We start from the raw sequence: 23983 nt of genomic DNA on the forward strand, positions 1-23983 counted from the left end.
GCTTTATGGCAAGAAGCTCCTGATCACCAATGTCGTACCTGCTCTCTGTGGTGGTAAACTTCTTGGAGAAAAAGGCACATGGATGGAGCTTGCCATCTCTGGGAGAACGCTGGGACAGGATGGCTCCCACACCAGTCTCAGATGCATCAACTTCAACTGTGAATTGAGCAGAAGGGTCAGGGTGAATAAGAATTGGAGCATCCACAAACCTTCTTTTTAGCTCACCAAAAGCGAGATTTGCCTCCGTTATCCATCTGAAGGGTTGTTTGGTGGAAGTTAGAATAGTGAGAGGTGTTGCGATGACACTAAAGTTCCGGATGAAACGGCGGTAAAAGTTAGCGAACCCCAGAAAGCACTGGAGTTGCTTTCTGGAGTTCGGAACAGGCCACTCCTCTATAGCCTTGATCTTAGCTGGGTCCGTCTTCACCTGTCCACCCTCAAACACGTAACCGAGGAAGGTGATGTAAGAAACATGGAAATGACACTTCTCAGCCTTGATGAAGAGCCGGTTCTCCATCAACCTTTGGAGGACCAACCTGACATGCTTGCGGTGTTCATCCAGGCTGTTGGAGAAGATGAGAGTATCGTCAATGTAGACAAAAACAAAAACATTGAGAAAGTCCCAAAGAACATCATTGACTACGTTCTGAAAAGTGGCAGGGGCATTGCAGAGACCAAAGGGCATGACCAAGTACTCAAAGTGACCAATATGGGTTTTGAATGCAGTTTTCCATTCGTCGCCCTCTTGAATGCGAATAAGATGATAGGCGTTGCGCAGATCGAGCTTGGAGAAGATGGAGGCTTGGTGAACTGGTTCAAAAACTGAGGACAAGAGAGGGAGAGAATATTTATTCTTTACAGTGATTTGGTTGAGCACTCTATAATCGATACACGGCGGGAGAGTATTATCTTTTACAGTCACAAAGAAGAATCCTGTACCAAGGGGGCAAGAAGAGGGATGGATGAGACTGTCATGTTGGGGTCTACTTTTCTAGCCCACATGCAGAACACCACAGGGAAACCGATAATCAGTAAAAATGGTTTATTGAATAATCAGAAAATCAGCAGAGGTGCGTCTGCTCCAGGAAATACGGCTCTCAGGAAATGCGGCACACTATGGAGGCAACAGAGAGAAGGTGAGTTCGAGGGCGTCAGAAAAGGGAGTGAGGGAATGAGAAACGGACTGATCTTACTTGCAGAGTAGATGGTGAAAGTCCGGGAGGGTTTAACTGTTGGATCGAGGTCGTTTAGTCCAAAGGGTCTTCTCAATGGGTCCGGGCTTGTCTGAGAACCAGCTGGGTCCAGAAGCTGGCGGCGGAAGGCGGACAGGCAGGATCTGGTGGGCTGGAGACAGAGGAGTGTTCCGACTGACGAACGGCGTTTCCAAGGGAAGGTGCGGGGACTCGGGCAACCAGTGGGTAATCTCCACAGCGTCACAAGGGAATGGGTTCCGGAAAACCAGGGGGAAATAATCCCTTAACAAAGGAACTCAGCGTCTCGAGGAGGACACCTGGAGGAGGAGAACAATGAGAGGAATTACTCGGGAAGTTACTCAAGTGAACAAAGAGCTTTCGTTGGAGGGCTCTGACTACCGTTGCTGGCAAACACTCAGGCATCGAAGAACCGGCAGTCAGCTCCTCTTGAGCTCCAGAGATGATGAGGAGATGCCGAACAGGTGTGTTGGAGGTCGGCACGCCCGCCAGGAAAAGCAGTCTGTGGCGCCATCTGGTGGAAGGCTAGTGACTAGCCGAAAAAGGACCCAGACATGAAAAACCCCAAAAAACCCCGGAATCCAACAGAGACCTGCTTTAAGTGAGTCATTTTAATACTGTTCCATAGTTTGCCTCTCTTGCTTAGAGATATTAAACAAACGGCTGGAAGGAAGTAGGGCTCCAGGAAGAAGGTCTATGCAGCAGTCATAGGGGCGATGAGGAGGGAGAGACTGGGCGAGATCTTTACTGAATACCTGGTGGAGGTCATTGTATTCTTTAGGAACATTAGTTAGATCAGGTTCACCAATGGGCTGGGGCGGCTCTGAAGGCAGAGATGGCTTAGCAGATTGCAGCATTGGTTGAGACAATAAGGGCTCCATGAGTCAATGCGAGCATCGGCCCAGTTAATGTGGGGGTTGTGTTTGCAGAGCCAGGAGAACCCAAGAACCAGAGGGGCACCCTTAATGGGAAACGCAAAGCATTTAATGTATTCTTGGTGATTGCCAGAGATGTGGAGGGAAACTGGGTCAGTTTGGTGGGTTATGTTGGCCATAGGACTACCGTCCAAGGCAGCCACCTGCAGGCGGGAAGGTCATGCCTGGACCGGAATTTGATATTCAGATCAAATTCTAGATCAGGGTGTGTGAGATTTTGCTCAGAACCTTAGTCTACTAAGGCTTGGAAGGGGTAGGAATCATGCTGGATAGTGAGAACAGCAGGAAGACTTAGCTGGAGGTAATCATTCTCTTTAGATCCGCCCGCCAGGACCCCCAGACCTACTGGCGGGCTAGGGCTTTTTTTTGTGTACTGGACAAGAGGAGATGAAATGTTGAGAGGACCCGCAGTAAAGACAACAACCTGAGGATATACGACTTTGCCATTCCTCTGGACTTAGCCGGGCTCGGCCTACCTGCATGGGTTCTGGTGGGTTCTGGATTGGAGGATTGGGCGAGTCAGGGCTGGGAGAACCTCTCCTAATGGGTGGCAGAGAAGGCCGGGGATTTGAGGGTCGGGATCTATCTCTAACTCTGTTATCTATCTTGATGGCCAGGTTAATTAGTTCGTCTAGACAGCCAGGTTCATCTCGGCATGCCTGCTCATCTTTCAGTTTGTCGTTCAGGGCATGTTGGAAAGCTCCTGTAAGAGCTGGTTCATTCCAACCTGATTCTGTTCCAATGGTGCGAAAATCAATGGCAAAATCAGCCACTGATCTATTCCCTTGTCTTAAATTCCAGATTCTTTTTGAGGCAGCTTCTTCACCAACCTTGGGACAGAATGTTTGTTTGAAGAGATCAATAAATTCCTCAATATATGAGGTTCTCTTCATCAACTACGGTCTCCGCTCATCTAAGCGCTCGATCTCTTAGTAACAGAAAATAAAAGAAATCTTGCTGGCGTCATCGGGAAATGAGCGTGGGGAGCGGCGAAAAGCTAACGTACATTGAAGCAGGAAACCCTTGCTTTTCTCTAGCTCACCTGAGTAATGTTCAGGAGTGGGCGTGATGACGTCACAGGACAGAGGTGGCGCAGAAGCAGCTGAAGTTGAAGCTAGAGTGGGGGCTGGAACAGGAGCCGGAGCAGGGTTAGCTGGAGGAAACCTGTCCTGTAAAGTCTGGATTTGATTAGCCATTTGATGTAAATACTGAAGCATGGAGTTCAGCTGATGCAACACGACATTATTGGTGGCATCATGCCTGCCCAAGAGGACACCCTGTTCGGACAGCACGGTCCGTAGTTGTGCTGCAGAGTCCGATTGGCCAGATGGTTCTGTCATGTTGAGGGGTTAGCAGGACTTGAAGGCAAGCAACAACTACTTCATTTACCTGGTGATGGCTTACGGTCTGAGGCGATAGATAGATAGATAGATAGATAGATAGATAGATAGATAGATAGATAGATAGATAGATAGATAGATAGATAGATAGATAGATAGATAGATAGATAGATAGATAGATAGATAGATAGATAGATATCATTATTCATGAGTGTGCCTAATATATATATATATATATATATATATATATATATATATATATATATATATATATATATATATACAGTACAGACCAAAAGTTTGGACACACCTTTTAATTCAATGAGTTTCCTTTATTTTCATGACTATTGACATTGTAGATTCACACTGAAGGCATCAAAACTATGAATAACACATGTGGAAATATGCACTAAACAAAAAAGTGTAAAACAACTGAAAATACCCCTTATATTCTAGTTTCTTCAAAGTAGCAACCTTTTGCTGTGATTACTGCTTTGCACACACTCTGCATTTTCTTGATGAGCTTCAAGAGGTCGTCACCTGAAATGGTTTTCACTTCATAGGTCAACCTGCCCTGTCAGGTTAATAAGTGGGATTTCTTGCCTTATAAATAGTCATGAAAATAAAGAAAACCCATTGAATTAGAAGGTGTGTCCAAACTTTTGGTCTGTACTGTATATATATATATATATATATATATATATATATATATATATATATATATATATATATATATATATATATATATTTATATGTACGTATACGCATATGTATACATATGTGAATGCAGTGTTATACATTTCCTATAGTCATAAATGCATAATACCCCCTTTAAAAAGAAGACATACATTGGATATGAAGGCTGCCAAATGTTGTATGCTCTCTCTCCCACAGACACACACACACCAAGCTCCTTCGACCTGAAATCCAAAGGTCCCTTTTCAAGATTTCTAACTTTTTAAACTCTGTAGGGCTGCTGCTTCATCAGGCTGGATTTTATAGAAAAGACATCAAATTGTGTAAAGGACTCAACACTAGGGTGCTGCTATAACTTATTGAGTTTCCTCACTGCAATTACACCAGCAAAAGACTCCTCTATTTACCTGTGTAGACAACTCCATTTATTTCTATTGACATGTTGATGCTGTTAATGCCGTTGGTAGACAGGTTCAATATGGACTCTTGTCTATCATCTGTCAAGAGAGAAAGCACAGGGGCAGAGAGGAAAACTCAATATGAGCATTTAGAAAAGAAATAGAAAAAGCAAGAGCAGTATTGCGAGAATTTGGAGAGTGACAGGATAATAAATTTATTAAGTGTTCTGGAGACACAATTATAAAAAGATATGAGTTATGGAAGACCTCTATCATAGCACACAACTGGGAACCATTACAAATACAGTCACAAATGGTTAATATTTTCTTCCAAGAAACACCCCCCCCCCCAAAATAAAAACTAAAGGGAGTGATTTTTAGGATTCAAGAGTTTAGCTCAGTCCAGAAATTGCTTTTCCATACAAAATGTAATGATTCTGTGATTTAGTCCTTTTTAGGTTCATGTTGTTATGTATAATTGTTATAAGTTAGCATCATATTTTGTTACATATTGTTATGTGTAGTGAAGGGTTATGGGCTTGTAAACACCGTTTCCCGTTGAGAAGTTTACTGTGTGACACAGAGCACTCGTATGGTGTCATAAAAATTAACCTTTGCGTTGATGTCCGCGTTGCAGTGATGGGATTTTCGGCTCCTTTTCGAGATGCGGCTCTAATGACTCTTCTTACTGTGGAGAGCCGGCTCTTTCGGCTCCCAAACAGCTCCCCATATATATTTTTGACATTATTAATTAATTAATAGCTTAAACCTAATTTTATAATATTTTGTTTCATTATCGACATTGTTAAGCACTTATGATGAGTAAAAATGCTGCATAACAATGCTATAGCAATACCGATGCGTGTGATGTCCACATGTGCCTGTGCAGGTTGTTTGTCGAGCCTGCACGATAGGAAATGCTGACTTTGCACAGTCTGCACTCTGCCCTGGAGCTTGATGTAGCATTAAAATGAGTCCAAATCTTGCTCCGTTTTCTGTCACTCATTTATTTTCACCTATTCAGTTCTCACGCTGACTCCCCTTCTTTCTGTGCTTCTTGACCGCTGACTGAGTGTCTGTACATAAACACCTGCCGACGAATGCTATACAGCTTGGCCAATTGCCTGCCGTTTCCACAAAAAAAGTGGAGATAAACTTTTTTTTCAGTGTTTTCCCGCCAGATTATTAATTGAAACTATGTGTGATTGGTCAGATGTGTGGAGCACATTCTTGACATGAGGGCAGTGGACCGACCGAGGGAAAAAAACTCTCCGCTCTAGCACTGGCAGAAGAGCAAAACGCGCAAGGAGAGGGAGAAGGGGGGGAGAGACAGCGAGGCACCGCAGGACAAAAAAAAACGATGTGGGGAAAAACTATCGGCTGTGGCACTTGCAAAGCACAAGCACAACGACAGGGAGGCGGAGAGACAGCGATATACTGTAGAAAAAAACCTGGCTCCCAAATAGGATCCTTAAACGGCTCCCATTGTGGAGCCGGTTCCAATCGTTCACTTCAAAGAGCCGGCTCTTAGAGCCGGATCGTTAGCGACCGACACATCACTACCGCGTTGAGTCCACTTCAACTACATGCCGACCTCTTTGAATGCCCGAGTATGCTCAAGTATATTGGGACCTTTAGAATCCAAAACTATGGCACCACCCTGGTCAGAAGCCAGTAATTCATAAAGAAGTCAGGATCCCACTGACTGCCAGACCTGGATCACTGCTGAGATCTATGCATACTCATAGCATTCCTAGCAAGACAACTTGAATTTATCATCCAAATCATACAACTTGATGATTGTTGTATGACAGACAGGGCTTTATGTTATGCTGACACACACAGTGACAGGATAAGAGACATGCCCGCACACGCCCGCGCACCCCCCCCCCTCTCCCACACACACCCACGCACGCCCACACACACACACGCCCACCCCCACACATATATATGTGTGTTCTCTACAACCTGCTGAGGGTGTAGAGCTGGTCCAGTGTTCCATGACCACACTGCTCTTCCTGAATCCGAAGTTCAACTATCCAACAGACCCTCCTCTCCAGGACCCCTGAATAGACTTTACCAGGGAAGCTTAAGAGTGTGAACCCTCTGTAGGTGGGACAGCCGCCTTTTTGAAAAGGGGGATCACCATCCTGTCCTTCTAATCCAGGGGAACTACCCCTGATGTCCATGCAATATTGCAGAGTCGCATCAAATCTCATCCACCCCCAGGTCCTTGCCACTGAGGAGCTCTTTAACACCTCGGCAATCTCATCCCCAGAGATGGCAGCGCCCGACCCACAGACCCCAGGCTCTGCTTTCCAAATGGAAGGCATGTTGGTGGGAAGTATTCTGCCCACCAGAACACAATGTCCTGAGTTGAGGTCAGCAGCACACCATCCCCACTATAAACTGTGTTGGTTCTGTACTTCTTTCCCCTTCTGAGACTCCAGATAGTGGACCAGAATTGCCTCGAAGTTGTGCAGAAGTCTTTCTCCATGGCCTCTCCAAACTCCTCTCATGCCCAAGTATTTGCCTAAGCAACCACCCGAGCTGCATGCCACTTGGGCTGTCAGTACCCATCGGCTGCTTCTGGAGTCCCACAGGCCAAAACGCCCGATAGGACTCCATCTCTCACCTTTGGTGCCCACCTGCGGATTCAAAGATTGCCGCTGTGACAGGCAGCAACCAACAGCTCCGATAAGCTGCCTTGACAATGGAGATGCGGAATAATGATCCGCTCAGACTCAATACCTCCCCCGGAACGTGTTCAAAGTTCTGCCGGAGATGGGAGTTAAACCGCCGTCTCACGGGAGTTTCTTCCAGACGTTCCCAGCAGACCCTCACAACACGTTTGTTGAGGCCAGATCTGATTGGCATCCTTCCCCACCACCAGAGCCAACTCACCACCAGGTAGTGGTCAGTGGACAGCTCCGCACCTCTCTTCACCCGTGTGTCCAAGATATATGGCCGCAGATTCGACGAAACGACAACAAAGTCGATCACCAAACTGCAGCCTAGGGTATCCTGTTGCCAAGTGCACATATGGACTCCCTTATGCCTGAACATGGTGTTCGTTATAGACAATCCATGATGAGCACAGAAGTCCAACAACAGAACACCACTCGGATTCAGATCAGGGGGGCCCATTCTGCCCAGCCACACCCCTCCAGGTCTCACTGACATTGCCCACATGAGCATTGAAAGTCTCTCAGCAGAACAACACAGACATAGGTGGGATTAAATACACAGGGAAGGTAATCAGTGGAAACAGGGCACCGCTGGGATCAATCAGGGGCAGATGAGACAACATATTAACTAAATTGACACACAGAAAACCAAATCCTCACAGTTTTAGTAAATTTTCAAGATATAAGTTGAACTTCCTAAAGAGTGAATGTTTTCCTATTAATAACTGCACTCCAAATTACAGAAAATGATTGGCCCTTCCCTTTCTTTAGAACAGAATTTAAATTGTAATACATAGTAGCATATTAAAATGAGTATATTGCCAAGATTTATATATCTCTTTCAGAGTATTCCAGTCTTTGTTCACCTGGGGTGATGTACACCCCAGAATCTGTATGAGGTTCCATCTGAGACAGAAAAAATCCAATCTAATGCATTATTACTGGGCAGAAAACTTTCACAAAGTAGTTTTTTGCTTCACCAACCAGATGCTGGCTGGTGCCAATTAGAACTGAATGCATGTAAACCATCATCATTCTCTGTATTCATTACTGAAGCTTCCTCTCTCCCCTAAACAATACTTTTCATGAAATACTTCAACTTAGATATGAATGCAAGGGTGCCACATAGGGGGGGAAAGTTATGACAATTCCAAGGGCCCCTGACCAACAAGGGGCCCTCCACAATTTTTTTTTCATAGAAAGTAAAAAAATGGGTCCCTGTCAATTACAAAATTAATTATACTGTGTTTTCTAAAATTGTTTTTAGCAGTAAAAATCAAATGTTCTCCCTCGCAGACCAAAAAGCACACATTTGCCCTGAAACCCCCTGGATCTTCATGAAATGGTTCGTTCCTGCTTGGAGCGCTTGACGGTGACATGTTCAGCAGCAGCCAGTAGATGACAAGAATTACTGTGGTTGTTACTATGTTGCTAAGAAAAATAATAAAGTTAGGTTTAAAAAAAATTAGAGAGACAGCGAGAGAAAGGGGTAAAGTGTCAATTTGTAACCCAGTTTTTCTCTGAGAGGTGGGTAGACTATGTGAGATTATCAACCATTCAGCATAGTTAGCTTAGCTACAGACTGTTTGCCTCCTTTTCACTAGCATTTAATGAATTAAGGAAAGAAATTACCAACATATTCATATATTGAACATATACCTGTACCTTTTACCACTTAACAACAGATCAGTCAGTCAGCAGCAGCTCTAACCCACGTCCCTCCTGACCCGTCCTCTCCTAAGTGGAATTAAAGCTGCAGTATGTAACTTTTATAAAATAATTTTTTTTACATATTTGTTAAAACTCATTATGTTGTGACAGTATGGCATGAGAGATAATTTGTGAAAAATTTATTTCCTCTGCCGTGTCCCAGTGCTTTCTAGAAACAACCGATCAGAGGCAGGAGAGTTTTAGTGCTGTCAATCACAATCTCATGTGGCTGCTCATCCTTTCTCCCCCTCGCTCTGTGCTATGCTGTAGCTAGCACAGCCTGTTGTGAATGCTCAGTCTAGTTAGCAATGACAGCAGATAAAAATTTTTTATGTAATGATAAGTTGTTTTTCCACCATTAGCACATTTAGCAGCGAGTGAATGAGGTTGATTGACAGCACTAAGACCCTCCTCCTGGTTCTGATTGGTTGTTTTTGGTCGGAATGTTGCATCACTTTAACCAGGAATAGCAGCTCAGGGAGCAGGTGGAGGAGATTGATCTATTCACAGATTATCTGAAATGGTGCCAGCTTTAACAAATATGAAGAAAACATATTTTTTATTAAAGTTATATATACTGAGGCTTGAATAAAATGCAACTACATAGCATTTTTGAGAAGACAGGATTGCTTCATGTATATTTTGCATGTTGCCTTTTACTGTTACTTGTGGGGAGAGACATTTCAGTAATCTAAAAATAATAGAAAAAATTTAAGCAACCTACTTGCATATTATATGCGGACTGTTGGATGTAAAATTCACGAGCAGTAAATATTGTGCTAGTATCAGTATTGAACCAAAGGAAGCAAGGCAAGCCTTTAAAATTGTGACGCTTTTGATAGGTCAGATTGACTATTTCTAAAAAAAATTAAAGAATATTATAAAAAATTGTAACAGCAGCTGCGTGGGGGGGCCCAATTTAATTTTTTGTCATGGGGCCCAAGATTCCTGGCAGCGCCCCTGTATGAATGTAATGAATTGAATTGTGAGCAGACAGGTTAGTAACTCACTTTGAACATATTTGCAAAGGAATTTTAAGCTTGGAGATAAGCCTGGTAAGCTGCTAGTGTCACAACTCAAGGGCAACCAAGCCGCAAAACCAATTTATTATTAACCAATTTATTTACATTAGCTTGTGATGTGAACTTTTCCTTCCTGGATAATAATAATAATAATAATAATAATAATAATAATAATAATAATAATAATAATAATAATAATAATAATAATAAAAGTTCATGCATGGCTAAACCTTTACATTGCATTTAAAAAATAAGGTGCCAGAATGTAATTTTATGTATATGTGTTTCGAAATAATCAGCTGATCTGAGTCTTTATCTGTCATGGGGCTCCATTCGCCATTGAGGTTCGCCATTGATGAGAGTTGTTGCTCACAGCCAGTCTACGATACTGAGAAACAGAGCAGGTAATGGAAAAGCTCACTACCTGCAAAAGAACCAAACCACACACTAACCGGCTAGAGCGCCACTTGCTGGTGGAAAAGCGCCTATAGTCACTTGATTGTGCTATCAGTTGGCACTAGGTGCCTGGATAATACTGGCTCTTTAAAATTAGTTGAAATGTTTTAGCACAAGTATCTGTCTTAATCTGGTCTCAAGTTGGTAACAAGTATCTTACCTCTTTTGACAGAAGGAGCCTGGGTGATAACGTTGCTTTGTGGAGAAAGCATTGGTACATGTGGCTGTATTTTTGTTGTTGGGAGAGAAGTCTGTGGGCCTGCGACAGAATAGCTGAAGATGGTAGAACTGTAGTTCTGCCTACGGCTCTCCCGACGGTTGCTGTCTATTGCTGCTTGAAGTTCACCAGGAGAGCTCAGTCCCTGCTTTTCACATTCATATGGATAGAGGTACTTCATATACCTGCATCAAACAGCACACAATTTCCTTTGAACAATGAGGCATCTTTCAATATTAGTTTGTAGCATCAAAATACTATCTGAGTATTAAAATTCATTTGTAATATAAAAAGGATTCTCCCACTCCCCTTACTGAATCGGTTGTGGAGGTAATAGAAGGATAACTACTCTACCCTACCCTAACTAGGTAGTCAGCTCTATTTTGAACAAACCAGTGGTGAGCACAGAATCACACACCACCACCCATTCCAAGTCAGTGTAAAGTGAAAGAAAATTTCTATGGTAGTGGACATTGCATGAAATTCAGTTACAGTTATAAATATATTTGATATATTAGATATATTTGCCTGGATCAAGCAACATGTCACACATAAAAAAATTTGATTAACGTAGACCAACACCTCTTAGAGACAATGTAGAATGAGGAGAAGATAAAAACAGATCTCGAGCTACAATCTTTGCTTCACTTGGTGTCATCCCTAAGGTGTGCTAAGTGGACCTTAGCTTTGGATGGTGAATGTCATTCTGTATCTTTTCCATTTGAATGAATTGTATGGCTTGCAACATTTGATCATTTTCAGCATTAAAGTCTGTTTTATACTTAGCCAAATTTCATTATTTCTCAAGGTAATAACACTAAGGGGTTTTGGTCGGTACGGATAAACAGACCTGACTGTTGCACAGAAGGGAAACTGGCTGCACTGCAACAATACCCATGACTGCTGAGAGAATTCATAAGCTTCAGCAGCCGAAATGTGAGATACTTTACATTCAACTGTCACCCGGGTTCTTCACCAGTCAAAGTTTTATGGGACAGTAGCAACTACTGAAGCATGCCATTTGGCAAACTCTACTGTATTTTTCCAAAAGGCATGTGGTAAAGTGGAAGAAAGTTCTTTGGTCTAATTAGACCATAATTTAGGTTTGCGGCCATCAGACAAGACGATGCATTTGGAGGACATCAAAAGCCATCAAAAGTGTGGTGGTGGCAGCATCATGCTATAGGGATGCTTCTTAGCAGAAGGCTCTGGAAGGCTTGTAACGGTAGAAGGTAAAATGAATGCAGCCAAACGTAGGAAGATTCTGGAGAACAATTTGTTTCTATCTGCAAGAGAACTAAGTTGTCAGAGAATTATTTTCTGGCAAGACAATTACCCAAAGCATCCAGCTACACCTACACAGAAATTGCTTGTAGACTATAAGGTGGATTTTTTCTGAGTCAAAACCCAGACCTGAATCTGAAATAGAATTTGTGGCTGAACTTTAAAAGTTCACCACGCAACCTGAAAGAGCTGGAACAGTTTTGCAAAGAAGGGGTAAAATTGCACCATCCAGATGTGAAACCTGATTGAGACCTAGCCAGAAACACTGTTGTGACTGCAGGTAAGGTGCAGCTACTAGGTATTGACTTGAAGGGTGTTCACATTTATCCAATCACTTATTGTTTGTCACATATCTTTATTTAACAGTCTGTACTTTGTAGAAATTTGTTTTCACTTTAACATTAATGGAATTTTTGTAGTTTCTTTTGTTAAAAACGGAAAAGTTTGTTTATCATGATTGATTTGTTTAAGCAATAAAAAAGTAAGAGATCCAAGGGGGTGAATACTTTCTACAGATGCTGTTAAATAGAAATGCAATGATCTGTCCTGATTCTAAATTAATTTAGATTTAAACACAAACAAGAAAGCACTGAGGAATGTCTGACAGATTCCAGTTGCCATTAGCTGTTATATTACAACACAAAAAACAGCATTATGTACAATTTTAGTATTTGAAAGGAATGTTCTTTCTTTTTACAGACTGTAAATAAAAAGGATGTCTCACATATGAATAACACATCTAGTCTTAAAAATATTCTTGTTGAAGCTTATCTAAAACTAGTCATACTTACTGTGTTCGGAGAGTAAATGCTGCACTAGTAATAGAGGTTGGGAGATGGAGGCCTTTGGTAATCTCACGCCATATCTTTTTATTGATGACTTCCACTAAGCCGCCTTTTTCTGTGACGAGCTTGTAGAGCATGTAGAGATCCAGCACCTGCTTTGCCATGATAGGAATTCGATTCACTGGAGTCCCTGCAGAAAGTAAACACAATATCCAGGATCAATTCTATTACCTTGGTTCCTCCCGTCAATAGGCTTCTGCATCTTCTTATAAGGCCAATTTATCTTAAGCCAGTCAAATATCTGACAGTTGTGTTAAATGAAAAGGATATAGCTTTTAAAAGTTTTTAGCATTTTATCAGTTTGTATTTTTATGTTATCACATTGTCTACTGTTCATATTTGATGCACTAAAAATTTAAAATGACAGACAAACTTTGTGTTATTGGGGCTGTTGGAAATGTATCAATGTAAGTTAAAGAATCTTTAACTTTACAGATACAAAAGACTATTTGTCAAATAAAGATGGTCTAATATATTAAGTTTGCAGTTTAGTGCCACACATAAAGAGAAGAACAAGGTTTTTGTGACAATTCTATAGTAGCTGACCCTGAGATAATTAACCTGCATTTGCTGACAGAATTCCATTGTGCCCATTGGATTTACCATAATAGCAATCAATATAAGGCAGGAAAATAGTGCAAACGGCAGCATGTCCCTTTCCAGAGAGAAGAAAGCACTGAGGAATTGTCTATGGTGGTACAATTGCATCAATTACACCCAGTAATTGTAGCTTTGTTTTACTGTGATGGGAAGTTAAAGAATACAATTTTATTAACCAAGGCCAAAGTCCTCCTGTGCTTTCAATCCAAATCCACAAAAGGTGCAAAGATGCATACATCATTATTCATTTAAGAATAAAAAAAACTTAGCACAATAGCAGCAAAACAAATAATTTAAATTCCAGAACAGACAATCTGTCTCATAGATCAAAGTGTTATAACATTGGTATTGATGCCTTACAGCAATAATGTACAGGTACAGGTTTTCTTCAAGTGCAATGATTTCTTCCAAAACCGTAAGATGTTCAAAGATCTTGGTTCTGTGTTGCTACACTATTTTAATCTTTGTAATAGGATGTGTTGAGACGCTTATCAAGGACAGGCACACACAGTTTGTTACACACATGGAATTCTTCACTTTTACACAAAGGCCTTTGTAGAAATAGCAACTTAGCTGGCGTACGACATCAGGCAACCACTGGGCGTGTTTTTAGATATAACCAATGATTCTTCCGTTTTTGATCAGATGCTGTGTAAATTCGGTCATATTCATTTTACAACAAATTAGCCTGTAAGGGTAAGCGTCTCTTTCATTTTTAGCGCTGAAAAAGAATTAAAAAAGTAAACTCTGGTTATTCTGTGTTGGCTGATTTCCTGTTTGTGCGCTCACACGTTTTGGTCCGCCGAGTTTAAATCGCAACAGATGCAAATACTGCAAATTCATTCTGGTCAACAGATGGACAATGTTTCAACTAACTCCTTGTATTTTAGGAATATATTTTACTTAAATCTGACCATACTTCACACAATCAGGAAACATATAATGCATTTCTGACAGTAGCTGAATTGTTGTCGCTAACAAATAGTAAACCATTACCTCTGGCTTGGAAACACTGAGCTGCAAAACGTATGAAAAGAATGAAATAACATTAAAATCATTTGCTTAATCTGAACAAGAATGCCATGAGATTTTTTTTCTTTTTTGCAACTTTCTTTTTTATTGTTTTTTTTAACAGAACAACCAACAAACAAACAAACATGAGAAAGAACATGGAAAAAATATGACATCCCCATTACAAAAACTAAACAAAACAAAAAAACTCAGTTACCAAAAACTGACAAATAAAATGACAATAAGATACAAAATAAAGCTTACAAAGACTAAGTGAAATCTAACATGAAGACAAAAATGGAACTGGGACTTTCATCTCTTTTCAGAGCCGAAATTCTTCCATAGGAGTTGGCTCTTGCAGAACACTTGTGAAATAACTAGTAAGCAAGCCGGATAGTTTTAGCTTTGTCCACAAGATATTGTTATATGTCTGTTTCTTTTTATTAGGTGGTGTTTTGTTGAATTCCTTTTTTCTGGCAGGTCAGCGGCTTCATTGGGAAAAGAGCAGTCTCTGCAGTCTCCCCAGAAATTCTTCCATGTTTAAGAAGCACAAAACCTTACCATCAGTGGTGGATCAACCCGTAAACGAGTGAGAACAAGACTGCTACAGTAAAGTCTAATTGTCAGTTTGTTATTGTTGTCATTTTGATAGAAGAGTGAACAATTTGATAGCATGCTGTGATGCTGTGTATAATCTCATGTTAACAGGAACACAAAATGCATCCTTGTGACTTTTTCTTTCTTTTTTTCAGGTTTTAAGGAGGTGATCAGAGGTCTTAAGTTCAGTGGATGAACTTGCATCCATTTCATGAATGCATATATGCTGACTTTAAAGAAATATCTTCAAATTAACTCAGTTGGCCTAAGGATGAGCTGCTTAGATTTTGGGTGTCATGGTTAGGATTACACAATCCATCATTCTGTTCTCTTTCTATTTCACAACATTAAATCCAGAGAGGCAGAGAAAACCAAGGACATCTACACTGTCTAAGCAGAGGATCATGGTCCTGATGGTCCAGGTAAAGGACACTTTGCTGACTTGGTGTTGTGCTGGAAGTTCTCCATAACCTGCAGTGAGTCAACCATGCATGTGTGGTGCTTTATGGGTTGATCTATGCACTTAATTTGAGCTATCCAAAAAGCCTGAAGTGTACATTAGAGATGTACCTAGGGTTTCCCCCAGAAAACTTGCTAAGGCCTGTGGTCGGGGAACCAAAGCGGTCCATCGTGTTTTTGCATTATAAGATAAGTTGACAGGAAATATAAAAATATTACTGGGTAAATATATGTTACGGGAAGACATCGCCAGTGTAATGTTATTTAAACCCACAACTATAGAATCATAAAAACAACAAATCAAAAAAATACAATTAAAATTCATATCAACTATTTGCACTTCTGTTTAATCCGAATTAAGTCAGTGGTCAGGGGATCATCAGGAAAGCTGGTTCTGTACTGGGACTAAGGCTGGAGTCCCTGGAAACTGTGGTGGAGAGGAGAGGAGGACACTGAAGAAGGTTCTGTCTATTATGGACAATAAACAGCACCCTTTCCACCACATAGTGGACAGACAGCGGAGCACCTTCTCACATAGGCTGCTCCAGCTCCACTGTGGTAGGGACAGATACAGGAAATCCTTCCTGCCACATGCCATCTCACTATACAGTAAAAGCTAAATCATTGTTCTGCACTAATCAGTCCGATTTTGCACAACTGCACTGTGGCACACTGCTGTACATATATTTACATATACATATCTGCATTTTTTTTATCTTTGCAAGGACTGCTCTTAAGTGGCTTTTTATATTAACAGCATTTTATATTTTTACAATTTATAGCATTTTATATTTTATTTTTATTTTATCTACAACTACTACTCAGTGGTAGTTGTTATTGTGTCTTGTCTCTATGCTGTAACTGCGAAGTAATTTCCCTGCTGGGATGAATAAAGTACTTCTATTCTATTCTATTCTATTCTATTCTATTCTATTCTATTCTATTCTATCTAAAAACACAATTTAATGCTGATCAGATTTACGACTGGCCCATGGCATAGATAAACTAAGCAGTTCCTTAAAGCTGCAGTATGTAACTTTTTTGAGGATGTGTTATTTTCACTATGTCATGAAAATAGAAGATGAGAGAGCCAAAAAAAATCAAGTCCCCCTGCCTCTTCTCTGTGCCCGTAATTGCTGGGTTTCAGACACGTGACCCAGATGACGCGCAAAATTCAGATGGAGGTCCGGAAGTGGATTTCTCCCGTTCAAAACAAAGCAAAAATTGATCACGAGTACGCTAGTGCCCTAAATAGGCTGGAACAGATAAGGCATCTCGAAAAATTACACATATATTTAGAATATGATCAGTATTATCTCGGTAAAAAAGACTTGTCCTATAATCTTGAGGATTTACCCGACATCGAGGCGATCCACATAACTAATTATCTGGAGCTGCAGAGTTCATAGTATACGACGAGCCAGAAGAAAGTTTTCAAAAGCCTGGAGAATACAATCATTTAGTTTCAAGTTGGGTCAAGCATTTAGGATCAGAAGAAGCATTAAATGGCTGACGACTTGTTTCTGCTGGGTAAATAGTGAATTGTGCTCTCATATGTAATTAATCTATGATAGCAATGCTATCGCTAACAATGAACTAACCCGTGTTATTTCTATGAGCTTGGAGCTATATATGTAAATAATGTGAGGATTTGAGTTTTTCCGTGTGTTTGTTTAGGTTTCTGTGTTCTGTGGAGTCTCTGTGCTGTCTGGTCTACCCCTTCATTAGTTCTTCTTCTTGAAATTTATTGGCGGTTGGCAAAAAAACGTTAGGTGAGCATTACTGCCACCAACTGGTAAGGAGTGTGGACCACATGACAAAAAAACAAAACTACATCCTATTATCCTATTATATCCTAACTTACTCTGTTTCAAAAAATCAAATATGGCCTGATATCCTCTGCTTCCCGAGTCCTTTTGCAGTAAATCAACAATATCAAATGTCATTTTCATATTACTACGGTTCTTGTTTCCCCTGATTGTCTTCCTGTGTATTTAAACCAGTCACAAGCTGGTTGCAAACCTGAGGCCAGCAGGTGTCAGTTAGTTATGGTAGACAGTGGCGCAAAAGGTGGCTATGCAGTGTATGCAACGCATAGGGGCGCTGCACTAGAGGGGGCGCAAAAACGATGTGAGGAATTATTTTTTCTAGTCAGCATTTTATATACTTAACAGCTGTTTGTGTATGAAACGATCAATAACAGAGGAACAGCACTGATTAGGCGACCCCTCCCTGCCAGCCGCTCTCCCCTCCTCTAAAGGTAGCCTGGGCAGCGGCCCTTCGAGAACGCGCTGAGGCGCATTTTGGCACAAACAGCAAACTGAATAGGGGGAGGGATAAAGATGTTGGAGAGACGAATAAAAGCTTTTCAAAGTGGTTGAAAGACAGAAGGTAAGTAATGTCAGTATATCAACAAGAGAGTTGTAAATGTAGGGCAGTGGCTTGAATGTGTGAGAACGTGTTGATGTGTCAGCGGATGCTACCAAGGTGTTAGATTTGTTCTTTGAGTTGTGGAAGTCGGTGAAGTGTGTCCGTTGGGGAGCGCCGTACTTGGCGTCTGTTACGGTGCGCTGGCAGTACAACGGTCAGTATTTGCTGTGAATTCTGAAGGCGAAGCCGCTGCGCTGTCGGTTGGTCCGAATAAACGGTCTGAACCACGATCTCAACCGCCGTGTGGGTCCAATTTATGCCTATTTATTTATCTTTGATTCATAGCGAAAAAAAAAAAGAGTAAATAATTACATTTTGTTTGAAATATTTATTATATTGTGATTCTGTTCTGATCATTTATATAAGTTTAACTGGAATTTTGGGGAGTGATTCAAAATAACTGTGCCACACAATTATTTATGTATTTATTTATTTATTTATTTATTCATAAACACTTAAAAAGGGGACGTACACATACAAACATACATTTTGGCAGTCTACAAAAAAAAAAAAAAAAAATCCTTGAAAATAATGAATGACTATGCAGTTACCCCAATGAGGCAGATGCCCTCTGCAGTAACATCTAGCCACCTACTTACCCCTGAACCAGTACTGAGCCACAGATTCGACTCCCCAGGGGTGCCACACACCTACCTACCTGGAGGAGGAGCAACAGCTGATGCCAGCAACCAGCCACCAGCAGCGAGGCCAGAGCCAACCAGTCAACCCACAGGACTTTATGGCCAGCAGCTACAGTACCACACCCCAGTTCCCCAGGCCAATGATGGAGGAGTAAACACACAGCACACCCCCGCAACCCCAATTCGGTCACCCTATGTGGATCAGTATACTTCTACACCTTGGACTGGCATGTATATGACTGCAGCTTCCCTACCACCTCAGGCTATGACAGGAAGTCGGATTATGCAGCAACCTGCTGCTGCAACCATCTATCCACACCCAGCAGACCTTTATCAGCCAGTGAGCCGCCGGTTATGCTGGCTCTCCCACTGTGCCCCAAGCTCCATTATATTCATCGGTCAGTGGTCGATGGGGCGTTCATTCAAACAGACCCAACCCTCAAATTATGAATCACGCAGCTCACAACCATACAGATCCGTTCTACGGACACGGCCGGGCTGCGTACTGCGGATTCCTGCAGACCCACCAGGTGAGAAGCGTTCCTATATTTACCGGTAATGCTGATAGTAGGATGCTGGTGGAGGATTGGATTCGGGACATGCAATATCTCCTGGATGCGATTGAGCTCCCGCTACACCTGCAATTTTCCACTGTGGTGCGTCATCTGAGTGGCGAGGCCAGGAAATTAGTCCTGAACCTACCTCTGCATAACCAAACCCCTGAGATGGCTTTTGAAGAACTGAGGGCTGAGTATGGGGACACACAGAGCTCCCTAGATCCACTGGCTGACTTCTATGAGCGGAGCCAAAGACCAGGGGAGTCTGCCTGCTCATATGCCATATCGCTGGAAGCTAATCTGAGAGCGGTAGAGGACAGTCAAAGAGGAGGCAAGCCATTTCCAGACCGGGACTGCAAACTCACCCGGCAGTTTTTAAGGGGTCTTAATGATGAGGAGGTATACATGAGGATCGCTCCACTTAAGCCCAGGTTCTTAAGCTTTCGAGAGCTGCAGGCTGAGCTCAGAGACATGACCAAAGAAACTAAACAGTTCCAGTCATTCCACAAATCAAGCGAGCTCACACCCAGATTCAGACTGCATCTGGCAGCAGCCCAACTGTGAATGTGGAAGAGACCACCCATGTGTCAGAGTTGTCAGAGCTTACAGAACTGGTTAAAAAGTTAGCTCTTTGCCAAGCAGAGCAAATGACTAAATTGACCTACCTTGAAGCAAGAGTTACTGCTCCATTGCCTGCTCCACAAGTCCAGGCACCCATAGGGCCTCCAATCCGAGCCCAAATCTCAACTGTGACATGCCACAGATGTGGTAAACAAGGGCACATAGCCAGAGTCTGCAGGGCAGTGTTACCAGATCCCAGTAAGGTGAATGGGAACAACCCCCACCCTGCTCAGGCTTTAAACGAGTAGAGCCCGTGGTCACCGGGGCAACCACGGGAGAGCAGCCAGACCCCCAGCCACAAGACATAAAGATAACTGACGGAGGGGAGAGCACTCCACTAGTGGGCCCTAGAAACGAAGGTGAGGTGGAAATCAGTGGAATGAAGTGCAAAGCGCTCATTGACTCTGGCTCTCAGGTAACCAGTATTACCCACAGCTACTGGTGCAGCCACCCTATCCTTCAAAAACAGAAGTTACAGCCCTCTCGGATACCTATAAAAGGTGCAGCCGGTCAGAGTGTAACCCACCATGGTGTTCTACGCATTAACCTGAAAGTGTTGGAAAAAGAGTTTAAAAATGTGCCAGGTTTTGTGGTTGAGGGTTAGGGTAGCCCCTAACAGGAGAGACAATGGTTGTAATGGCTTCCTTTGTGTTTTGATAAATTCTCTAATGATTTAGCGTTGCACCCAGATAGGGTCATTAATTGATTAAAGTAGCATCAGCAGCTTTTTTTTCTCAAATAAGTCAATTTTAGTTTAAATAAAAAAGAATAGAATCGTCAAGGATTAGCCAAAAAGTTTTATGAAACTATTATTTTTTTTATTATTAAAAGTTAATTAATTTACCAAATATTTATTTTGTCTGGATTCACAAACAAATACATTTTAAGTTCACTTATTAACATCTTTCTAGGAGGTGATTAACACTGACAGCCAGTAATTACAGCAAGCCAGTAAAGAACCCTAACCCATCAAAAGAAGACACATGGGTGCCCTAGATGGTAGAATTAGATATGTTGATGTGTCACAGATCCTGTAGGTCCAGCTTCACTCATCCATTGGTTTGTGATGTTATGCAAATTTGAACTTCGTGATGAACTAAATGGAAATGTCACTTTTCTAATGGAATAATTTTAGAGACTTTGGAAAAGTAGTCAATTGTGATTTCTCTGCACAAAGTCATTACCATTGGGCTATGACTGTACAGAGAAATCACAATGGGTGAAAAACCACGAGGATGTGCAGTGGTCCGGACAGAGATAGCACTTTTAGGTAATAAAGCTGTGTCATATGTTGGTATAAAAAAGCAATTTTAGATATATCCAAATGTGTAGACAATATGCTGCCTCAGTGCAGCCCTCTGCTTATTGTCTCGTTATTATTATTATTATTATATTGTCAATGTAAACATTATTAGAAAATTGCAACAAAATTTGTGACCAAGTAAAAATGTTTATTTCATTGCTTTGCACATAAGCATTGTGATGCCTATGTGTATGATAACTGGCAACTTTAATTCCCCATATATACTCATTCCTGTTCTAACCCTACCTTACACAATATGTCAGATGCATAGAAACATGGTGCAAGAATGTTATTTTCTCGCAGCCAGTGATGTGCAATAATAAAATAATTTATATTGCTATTCTCACCCTATGGTTTGTACTATAAAGTATTTACTTTTCATTTAGCTTAACCAATTTTTATTATTTTTTCTTCAAAATTGCTGAATTTTCACATTTTCCCATTCAAATGCTCAGAAGCGAAGCCGGTGAGGCAGCAGCGAGTTGAGCCTCACCTGGGATTGATCAACCTCTCACTAACTGCACTGGCTGCCATTCTATGGTAGCATGCTCGTCCTGTCTGTGTGTCGACAATAAAATGGCTAAAAAACATTTAATGTATGAAATGATTTTTCATAAATTAGTTTATGTATATTACGTACTGACTTTTTTGTCACCAACTGTGTGTGTAACATGTTTCATGTGCTGAGGAGCGATCAGAAACCAGAGAACAGATTGGAGGTGAGGCAGGCAGTTCTCTTGCCTCATGGCAGCAGCCCGGCTCCAGAAGAGTTTATCAAGGGGCATTTGGCTTATTTTGGGGGGGCAGATTATACTTAAGTAAAAACAAGTCTTTCATTTTAATAATAAATATATAAACAAACCTTTATGTAACATTTCAAATAAAATAATCATGTTTATTAATGCAAAATAAACAGTAAGGATATAAACAGTGACATGTATAAAATGCTGGATCTGAAATCTTCATAAACTTTAGCTCATATGTTGTAGAAATCTAATGTTTCCCATCTCTGAAATCCATTTCTTTATGCAAAATCAATCTAATCAAGAAAGAGTAGAAATAATATTAGTCAAGTAAGAGAAAAAAGTGCAGTGCATTAAAAACTGTGCGAAGTTCTTTGCGTTTTGTTGGTTTGCTGCCATAATTCTAACACACCTGAGTAGCTCTGCACAGCAGCAGCAGGTCTCCGTCGCCACCGCTCTGGTGTAAAAAGGCGAGAGCGTTTTAGCGCTCATGTTGCGTTTAAATACGGCTCGGAAAAACAAGTTACAACATGTTAACAATGGATTACGCAGTTGTAGCGGCTGAAAAAAGTGCGGGAGGCAGAAGGCTCTGATACGTACGGAAGAGGATTAGGGCCACTGAAAAAAAATTATGGCCCAGAAAAAAAAGAAAATGTCTGAATTCTCATGTAAAAAAATAAAATGTTCAGTGTCCCGAAAAAAAAAAAAAAAATGTCAGTGTCCCGAAAAAAAAAAAAATTTTCAGTGTCCCAGAAAAATAATAATAAAAAATAAATAAATTCAGAAACCACAATTCTGACTGATGGGCGCCAGCAAGCAACCAGCTTCACAACCACAGACAGACGCGAGTTGTGGCGGACAGCTGACGTTTTGGAGAAAGATGTCTGATTTAAGTCACTTTTTATATGCCAGAGTCCCCGAAGCCTCTATTGCACTAATGGAAGAACAAAAGGTGAGTAAATCAAATGAGATAGTTTGGTGTCTAAAGCCCAACGGTTATAGCTAGTAGTTAGCATGTTTGTTAGCTCACGCGGTTATAGGAATAAGCTGATTTACAATGTTAAATCACACAGATGAATAAAGGATGTAACAGCTGGTGATTGCTGGAATTGTCCCGTAAATGTTTGGTGCCTTTATTTTATTGTTCTGTTTGAATGTTTTACAATGAAACTAAGGTTAGCTGAATGTCAGCCACCTTCTAAATAAGATGCCCGCTGTGTTAAATTGTGTAACTTTTAGTTCAGTGGAGGACAGAAACTATAGTATAAAGTCACATAAACGTTTATATATGCAAATATTTAAAAGGTATGACTAAGTATGACTTGCACCGATCTGCGGCTGGCTGTAGATCTGATCGTAGGATCTCTTCACCAACACCAACTAATGTGCATATCTGTGCTATTTATCTATGTGTATCATATGTTTGTGTTACTGCGTTGGAAAAAGTTACATATGAGAATCACAAAATCATTTTCCTGCACTGTGATGTGTCAGTTCAGGACTGAAATTACATCTCAATCCCTGAACTAAACTATCAGCACATTTATCACACAGGTGTGGAAATGGTAGGCTTCGTTTAACTAAATCAAAGTTAATGTGATGTTTAATTTTTGTAATAAAAATTGAACTGTTAACAATATTTCCTTGTGTGTTGTGATGCATGATACCTTTTACCTTAAACGGACTGTATATTTATGAATCTGTGTTTTTATACTTGCATGCTAACCAATCCAGTTCTTCCTTTTTCAGTAAAATAGAGGATTGAACATTTACTGCTGCTGTTATTGTAATTCTCCCCAAAACGGTAAATCGTTTTAAGCGGGGACCTAAGGATACAATCTAAAAGGTAACTTTAACGTTGATGTGCAGAGTAAATAATTGTCCTTTCTCATCTGTTTGTGTGCAGATTGACTGGGATGTCATAGGTCTCATGGACGATGCAACACTTGAAAACTACTTACCTTCGTATGGAGACAGAATTGCTGTTTTCAACTACTGCAAAAGCAAACAGCCATTGTCCAAAAGAAAGCAGGGACTTCTTCAAAAGCTTCGTGACAAAATGAAGAACAGAAAGGAAAGTCCACAGGAGACCACGACACATGAAGGTACAAGACAGAAAAAGAAGCCAAAAGGAACAGAAAATGTTGAGATTGGATGGATACATAATGATGGAAAAACTACCAAACAGGTAAGAGCAAAGCAGGGAGGCGGCACTAGAAA

General features: G+C 41.1%; 1 protein-coding gene across 1 annotated transcript in view; it reads right to left on the reverse strand.

The window, feature by feature from the left end:
* Positions 1 to 1027: 1027 nt before the first annotated feature.
* The window catches only part of LOC111610318 (AT-rich interactive domain-containing protein 3A-like), a 55876-nt gene continuing 32920 nt past the window's right edge, over positions 1028 to 23983 (reverse strand). Inside the window, exons 3-8 of the mRNA XM_023343940.1 lie at positions 12748 to 12931; positions 10616 to 10857; positions 4590 to 4679; positions 3189 to 3272; positions 1593 to 1743; positions 1028 to 1510 (exon numbers count right to left, since the gene is read on the reverse strand). Of these exons, the coding sequence (XP_023199708.1) occupies positions 1631 to 1743; positions 3189 to 3272; positions 4590 to 4679; positions 10616 to 10857; positions 12748 to 12931 (713 nt within the window). The 3' untranslated portion in view covers positions 1028 to 1510; positions 1593 to 1630. The remainder of the gene's footprint in view (positions 1511 to 1592; positions 1744 to 3188; positions 3273 to 4589; positions 4680 to 10615; positions 10858 to 12747; positions 12932 to 23983) is intronic.

The sequence above is a fragment of the Xiphophorus maculatus genome, chromosome 12 (assembly GCF_002775205.1).
Source record: "Xiphophorus maculatus strain JP 163 A chromosome 12, X_maculatus-5.0-male, whole genome shotgun sequence".
In the NCBI taxonomy this organism is placed as follows: domain Eukaryota; kingdom Metazoa; phylum Chordata; class Actinopteri; order Cyprinodontiformes; family Poeciliidae; genus Xiphophorus; species Xiphophorus maculatus.